This window comes from Fulmarus glacialis, unplaced genomic scaffold, assembly GCF_000690835.1.
Source record: "Fulmarus glacialis isolate BGI_N327 unplaced genomic scaffold, ASM69083v1 scaffold153, whole genome shotgun sequence".
Classification (NCBI taxonomy): Eukaryota; Metazoa; Chordata; class Aves; order Procellariiformes; family Procellariidae; genus Fulmarus; species Fulmarus glacialis.
The window spans coordinates 110,971-119,448 of NW_009203372.1; the positions used below are offsets into that span (position 1 = coordinate 110,971).

An 8,478-nucleotide genomic window follows, 5' to 3' on the forward strand; every position below is an offset into this window, starting at 1 on the left:
AAAATTCAGGAATGAAAAATTAATGTAAGAAGGAAAAATTATTGCTACAATACCATTATTTAGTAAGTGCCTCACATCGAGCATTAAAGAGATTTAAATAGTAAGGTTGGGGGGGGGTTGGGGGTTCTTTTTTTGAATAAAAAGTGGATATCGCTGTGAAATGCACAGAATTTAACTATGTGCATAACCTTTGCAGGAAGCTGTTATTTCCTGTTGTTTTACAGAGAAGGACGTCAGCCAAGTGCAAGGGTTTGCCTGACAGCAGCGTGGCTGGCTCTCCTTTGCAGAAGGCCAGGAAAGTGGGTTAGCAGGGAGCAGCCTTTGGCCTGACTCTGAAGCAGTGCTTGGATGTGTGCTTTGAACTGTAGCAAAACACTTTATCTGCTGTATCACTGCTCCCCCTCTCATGATACAAACACTTAATTGAAGGACAGTATTCTTCAGGCAATAGATGAGGATGATTAAACACTTAAGCATAAATGAGACTCTGAGTCATTACAAAAAGCCTTTTGCTGTCTGTGTGGTAAAGTATCATGAGCATTCTCCCTCTTACAGAGCAAGACATAAGATGATTCAATTATTCATATTGAAAAAAGAATTTCCCCTCAAAGAGTTAGAGGAACTGGGCCATTGTTGCCTGTGCAGTTTTCCCATTAACTAATTTTAAAGCTTATTGTGCAGTTTGCAGTTTGCTTAGATGATTAAGAGCAGTTGAAGGATCAATTACAGAAAAGGTAATGTCAAAAAAAAGTTTGCTGTTTCCTGAACAACTGAACACCAGTTTGTTGATGAAACAGTAATTTCTTTTCCTTGAACCCTAAGGCTCTTTTTCCTTTCTTTCTTTCTTTTTTTTTTTTTTTAAAATTTAGAAGCTCTGTTTCTTATCTTAATTCTTCCATTAAACTTGGGCTCTAGATGCATTTTTTTGCTTAATATTAAGGGGTCATTTGTCTGCTGTTCTACTTCTTGAAGTTGTTTCTGTGGGCTAAGCTCAAGATTTGTAACTACCTTTTGGGAGTTACAAACTGGAGAGACCTGAAACAAGTGCAGCTGAGATAGCAGTTTGTTTCTTTCAGGATCTGTATGTTGTTGTTGGAAAGTATCTGAGAAATAGTCACATAGTCAAAAACAATTAATATTTTTTGGTGAAATATCTAAATTTCTTGAATAAGATACTTTAAAACACCTCTCTTAGAACAACTTGCTATCTTTTGCTGCACAGATTATAGGGCTAATGCTAGAATGAAAAAGAACTTTTGTTGTAGTCTCTTTTTATTCCATGTGAAGATTTTATTTGAACGTCATATATGGTAAAGTGATACTATGAAAGTGTCTAAATCATTAATTTCTAGTTGTTGTGCTGTGTCTTTAAAAAAAATACAACAATGTGCCACCACCCCCATTTTATTTTTTTGAATCCCCACTAACCGGGAGGCCTGCCTTCCGAATGTTACTAGTCACCCACGACGTGCTTTTAATGTAACAGGGAAGAACATGCTTATGTTGAGAAATGCTGGAAGGATGTCCGAGTGGGGGATTTTGTGCAGCTGCAGTGTAACGAGACCATCCCAGCCGATATCCTGCTGCTGTACTCCTCTGATCAGAACGGGATCTGTCACCTGGAAACTGCCAACCTCGACGGGGAGACCAACCTTAAACAACGGCAAGTCGTGATGGGGTTCTCCAGCCAGGTGAGTCTGCTGCAAATGCAGCCCATGCAATGCAGGTTAGTCTGGGCCCGTTTGTACACCAGCTCCAGCCATGAAGTGCACCAGTTCTGACGGGCTGGTTGTGCTGACACAGCTCTGAAAGCGTTTTCTGGTGGAGGTAACACCCTGTACAGAAAGCAGCAGTTTGTCCCAAAAGATTTTTGTTATTCTGGCACAGGGAGGGCTGTATACAAAGGAAGGTTATCTCGGACAGTAGGAGTTTGCAGCAAACTGCATCAGCAGATGCTTAAGTAGCAACCACCGCTCAGGACTGCAGCAAGTCTTCCCTATGTACGAGCCATCCGTACCCCACAGGTTGTCACGGCACAAGCACATCCCAAAGCAAAGCCATTACTACTGAGTGAATTATTTCTGCATGGAAATTGGAAGACAGCTCATGGCCCTCCTTCCAAACTGGCCGCGGGCTTCCTTATGGATTTTGCTTCCCTGTTGCAGCTGGTGTACCATTGCTCGTTTGCTAGGCAGGTACACGTAAGGCAGTTCAACTAGGAATTGTTCTAAGGCACACTAAGTTTTAATGAAATAATGGACTTAGTTCTAGGAGTATAATAAACAATTGGATAGGAACTCAAGGTAAATTAAAATGCAAAAAGTTAAGGGAAGCTGATATGTTTGACATCAGTTTGATTGTTGGCAGAGATTCAGTCTGAATGCTTAAAATCACCATTGTTTTTTCATAGGCAGTATCATTTCCTTTCTATAAACACTTTACTGGTATATTCTCTTGACTCGTATTTGATAACCCTGAAGCAAACAAGAAAATATGAATTAAGGAGAGTTGTACTTGTTACATTTTTAAACATCTTTTCAAACATAGCAAGGCCGTTTTTCAAATAACACAGAACAAGTTTAAGGAGCTGTAGCATGTGAAGAGGAATATTTTGTTCCATTGGAATCACTCCAGCAGACAAATCCCAAAACTGGCAGGTAATTCTAGGAATTACATCCATTCAGTTAGCCATTAGTAGCAGTGTCATTAAGAAGAACTTTTGGGGTTATTGGTGGGTGGGACACAGCTGCCAGTGAGCAACCAGATTTATTAAATAACAGTACACCATTTCCATGGCCAGTTGTGGTCAGGTACTGTATTCCAGTGTTACTTGCGCTTTGTTCAAATGGAAATCACTTTGCGAGCACAATTAAGGGCTTTCTCAGGTTGTGGATGCCATAGTATAAAGCATACTTTTTCCAGGGCTTTCCAGTGATGATTAGGGAGAGGGTTTTTTTCCTGAGAAACACTGAAAATTTTTAATATGTACAGACTTAGCAAAAAAACAATAAACGGGCTACTTAAATAGAAAAAATAAAAATGTTACATTTGTGTCACGTAGTCATAGCTTACACATTAGGTTTTGTATTTTTGCTTTTAGAGGAAAACTATCATACAAAATGCAAACTTTTGCCTCAGTCGTTTAAAACACGAGGAAGTCTTTCTTTAAATCAGAAAATCCTTGCATGCTGAACTATGCTTCAGACTGACTATTCATGGTTATTTTTTTAACCCTTGAGTTGTTGTTTAGATAAACCGTATGACCAGAAGTGTTTGTACTTACGAAGTCTTGTTACATTGGCAGAGTGGAATTCAGTTCTGACTGTGGTGATAGCCCGTGCTCAGGAAGGTCAGAGCTTAGTCAACTATATTACCCTGTTGTTTTAACATGCTAGCGTAAACAGTACGCTAAAAACAGTTGGCTAAAAAAAACAGTGCACTAAATATAATAAGTACAGGTTTTAGTGTGCCAACTTCTTCCTTGTTCTTTGAGCTTTGTTTAGTCCTGTAGTTTATGTGCTGCATAAAACTTACTCAGATTTAATTGTGTCTATAAAGTGTGACTCTCTAAGGAGGGAGGAAATATGTATGAACTGGGGTTAATTCTTTGTTTTAGGGTATGCTTAGGAATATTGAATTCACCTACCTGTAAAAGACTGGGAGATTTTTTTTTTCCTTTTATGCCATTTTCCAACTTGAATTTTCAAATGTAAAATTCTTGTCATCACAAAGAAAAAACTTTGAGAGAAGAATCATCCTTCTCTACCCCTTTGTAGCTAGAAGCCTATGAGGTTTCTTTGTTAGTAATGAGCCCTCCAGGTGCCTTTTGTATCTTCCTGTTCTCCTGTTGTACAAATATTTCTAGCACAATCAAATATGTGCTGATTTTCCTGTTGAGTTTACTGAGTTGAACAAGATTCAGCAGAGGTGAATGATGTCTCTTAAAAGAGATTCTAAAAATATTCAGCCACATGGGTCAGAAAGTATACAAAATACCCTTACATTCATCAAGCTTTTATATTTCTTCCAACTTTTTTTTTTAAGATCAGATTCTCTACTTGCTTGTACTTAGATATTATATATTTTTTTTAAAAAAAAAAAAAAATATATATATTGCTCAGAAAAAAACAGAACAGGAGAGAGAAAATAATGGAAGAATTAAAGCCCAGTGAAGAAAAAATTGAGACTTGAGGACTGGCACTGTAAGGAATTCCTCTTACAGTCTGGCAAGGTTTTTGTGAATTCCAATGAAGGATTCCCAGGATTTGCAGTTTCTGAAGGAGTCTAATCTCCGAGAGTCTCTCTTGCTGCAGAAAAAGGCAGGGAGGCCCAGCAGCAGACTTGATTTCCAGCTTTCCTAATGGGAGGAGTTGGATTAAAGTTCTTTTAAAGATTTTATGACACAGCAATAATGATTCTCTTTCATGTTTCTCACATCCCATTTTTATTACATTTTCTTAACCTAAAACCAAAGTCTTGTGTATTTTTTCAGTTAAGAAAAAAATACCACTTGTGGCAGTCGAGTAACTCTCATGCTGTCTGCTTTCCAGACTGCTTCATGCAGTCCAAAACTCAAGCCTGTTTCCTTGAACACAGGGAAAATCAGGCAAAATTGTCTGTCTCAGTTCAGCTCCAAGCTCTTTTTGAGTGAGTGCTTAGCCTGAAAAGCTCTATCTTGTTTTGTATCTCCCAGCAGTTTGGACTTATTCTACTGCCTTCCACCTTTTGATTTTGTTTGTTTGTTCATTTAGGGTTTTAGGGTGGGGTTTTTTGCTATTAGTCTTGCTTTTAGTCTTACTTGAATGTGATATGTTCATTCAAATGTGTGGGCTCTTATTTTGTGATTATACCATCCTGGCCAGTAATGTAACTCTTCTAACATATTTCAAAATCCTGATAAATCCTGAAATTATTTTCATTTGACCTTGCTTTTGGTTGAAGGCTGGTTTTGTTTCATAAATAATTTGAACTATTTGTTACATTCACTTTAAATGAAGACAGATGTTTTCTCTAACTGGCATCTGTGATGTCTTGTCCAATACACAACATTTTCTTCATTTAATTTAACCGGTTGTTAACCCAAGAGAGGAAAATCTCAGATCTTTACGCAGGTCCTCCAGCTTGCTTCAGGATGAAGGAGCTAAACTCCCTCTGCCTCTCCGCGTAGGGCAAGTGCTCCAGCCCCCAACTATCCTGGTGGCCTATATTTAGCTGCTCTTAGTGTTTAGCATTTCAAGTGCTCATTGGATTTGACACTCATTCTCAGTGTGTTTCCTCTTGCAGAATACTTTGTTTGAACCCGAATTTTTCCAAAACACCATCATCTGTGAAACACCTAACAATGATCTCAATAAATTCAAAGGGTACATGTAAGTATTTGTTATCCATAAATGCATTTTATATCTGAACCTTAATATTTCTTTTGGAGGAACTAGATGGAAGGAACGTATTTTGCAGAAATTGATGGATGTCACTATTATGTTTTATACTGTAAGTTCATTTTTTTTCAGTGTAAACCTACGTATGTGAGGAAAAAGCCACATCCTCTGTTCCTTATATTCTTTCTTCATTAAATAATTCTGGCACAGACATAACAGGGAAATCTATACTAGCAAATTCAGCAGATTTAAGCCCATTCCCTGGCTATAAGGCCAATTTGTATGGCATGGCTCATGTCCTAAAATTCTCTTCCCCTCCAGTACAGGGCAGCTGTTTCCCAAGGCCCTCTTCAGAGCGGTCATTGGTTCATGCTGATTCCCACACCACACCAGAGAATTGTCCGAAATACCTGCTGCCCCAGACCAAATGCATGCCTCACGTTATGCAAATAATTTAACTGTATGAATGTGCCGGCATCCCTATCCATGCCCCGGCTTTGTTAAGTTTACTAGTAGCTAAACTAGGAGTTAATGTCTCTGCAAGAATGCAGTGAGAGTGTGGCACTTGGAGTAGCTGCGAGTGGCCAGATCCTCTGACACGAGTAAACCAGAGAGTTCTTGCCCACTAGCACTGACCGTGCTTAATCTGGTCTTGAGAATTTATGCCCTGTAAGAATGATGCCTCTAATAGCAGTGCCATTTCCTCTCTACTGTGATATCTTAAAAGGGAAAAAGAGGTCAAGTTTGTATTGATCGCTGGCTGTGGTTGCTGGCTTTGAGGACCGCTGGGTATAATCTAAATTGAAGCAATCCTTCCAATTAGCCTGCTGTAATATGGCACAAGAGCACTGAGATTATAGAAATGCGAGTGATATGTCACAAGAAAACACACACAAATACTCACCCAGGACCCAGGACTGGCTCCAAAATCTTCAAATCCTCTACTGAAAGTCTGTAACAGAAATCTCCTTTGGAAATGCCTATTATCTCACCTGCTTGGTGGAATAGGAATTAGCTGCCTTTCTCTCCCTGCTTCAGGGCCAGATGAAAGAATTTGCCAGTGAAAGTTATTTACTAACAGTTAGTGAAGTTTTTGTCTTTGGTCTTTGAGCTATTTTGTAAACACAAATTACTTGGAGCAGGTTACATTTTTCTCCAAGAACCCTTAATAAATTATTGAGGCTCTACTGTCTTGCTGTGAAACTGTAGCAGTACTCCCTCTGCTAAAAATTATAAGAAAGAACTCAGAGACATCCATCTGACATGCCTGACCACAGCAAATTCCGCTCAAGGGGATGCAAGAAGGCTTCTATTAAATGAGTTCACCAAGGCTGAATCTAGATTCCCAGAAAAACAGGTTTCTGGCATTATTTTTTACAGTTCTACCAGCTGTAGGTTGTTGGCACCTAAACCTTTTCACTTGTCTAGTTTGATGTCATGTAATCTTGTGCAGCTGCACACAGGACTGTACTTAGCCCTGAGATAACCTAACCTTGCCCTCCATTTAAGTGATTGCTGCATTACTGGTAAATGCAATGCCAAATATAAAATAGAAAGTAGCAAAAGATACATATTCTAGAAAAAAATCTTTTCTTTTGCTGATATTTGCATAACAAACCCAGATGGAGTGACTGAAGTGTAAAATCTCAGCTTTGGTAAAGATCTGAGGAGGAACCTACCAGAGTATACAAAAAAAAACCTGTGAGCAAAAGTAGGTTTATGCTTTCATTTTCAGAGGCAAGTAACAAATTGCCTGCCTGATGGAGCACTGACCTTATAATTTCCATTAAGTTTTCATCGGTCTGTTCTGCTAGCAGAAGTATCTGGTGTGTGACAGGACACCTTCAGCCAGGATGAAAAGTCTTCCATCCAGTGTGAGAGTGAGGAGGAGAGCCTCAGCCCAGAGACTGTTCAAGCAAACTGAGGTTCACACAGATGAGAAGCCCTTTGGTGGCTGACAGAGAGACAGAGGCTCTTGCAGGGTGCAGATGTATTCATCTGAACCTCTACCAGCAGGTAAACCCTGCTCAGCTTTCTGAAAGAATTTCACCTGGTTGAAGTCGTGTAATGTATCTTAGCTTAATTTATGAGATACTGAATCTGCCAGATAAGGTACTGAGTGAAAGCCAAACTTGCTTCATATTGACATCATGATACACACACCGTGCAAACAGTCTTTAAAAGGGATACTTGGACTTTTCTGTAACTCCTTACTGGAGTCTTTATTGAAGCTGAGTGAAATTCAAGCAAAATAGGGCCTTCACGGTTCCTTGATTTCACCTTGAAACAGACGTGCACACAAAAATTTTGTTTATTACTATATTAGAACAGAAAAAGGCATTGCTTTATTTTATTTTCTTTCTTCCAGGGAGCAGCCAAATCATGAACGGCTTGGTTTTAACATTGAAAGCCTCTTGCTTCGTGGATGTACAATCAGAAATACTGAGGCCGCAATAGGAATTGTTATATATGCAGGTAAGATCTAGGTAAACATAGAATTTCCCTGTAAATATCCTTAAGTAAATATGTGTAGTCTAATATTGCACCACAATTTGACATTTTGTTTTAAGAACTGGTAGTGCATGGGAAAATTACATAACTTTTTGAAGTAAAGGTATTACTCATCCATCTCCAAAGCCAGCAAGTCCTGCGGTGGGTCTCTGGCAAGTGACGCTGTCCTTCTGTATGTCAAATATCTTGCTATCTTTGGAATATTTTTCAAAAATATCCAGACAAGTAAAAAATTGCTAAGGTGAGTTTAACTCTCAGCTCTGCAGCTCTGATTATAATAGTAATTCCATCTGGCATAAAATGTACACAGCTGCCCTAAGGGAGGTCTCACTGGCTCCTCAGGGTAGAAACTGATGCAGCTGAAGATCTACCCAACAAAAAAAAAAAAAATCATCACAAAGCCAAGCTGTGCCAGTGCCAGCACGCAGGAGGCAGTGAGAACAGCAGCTGGAGGTGACAGAAGGAGCGGCAGCAGCACAGGTTTGTGCTGACATAGACATAGTGGGTCCATGTAACCATGAATTTCATGCAGTAGAGATATGAACCAAGCAAGACAGTGTCAGTGCCCAGATCAAATGCAGCAGTGCCA

General features: G+C 39.3%; 1 protein-coding gene across 1 annotated transcript in view; it reads left to right on the top strand.

Moving 5' to 3' along the window:
• The window catches only part of ATP10B (ATPase, class V, type 10B), a 54,843-nt gene that overhangs the window by 13,133 nt on the left and 33,232 nt on the right, over window positions 1–8,478 (top strand). The window contains exons 3-5 of the mRNA XM_009574597.1: window positions 1,487–1,691; window positions 5,284–5,369; window positions 7,747–7,853. Of these exons, the coding sequence (XP_009572892.1) occupies window positions 1,487–1,691; window positions 5,284–5,369; window positions 7,747–7,853 (398 nt within the window). The remainder of the gene's footprint in view (window positions 1–1,486; window positions 1,692–5,283; window positions 5,370–7,746; window positions 7,854–8,478) is intronic.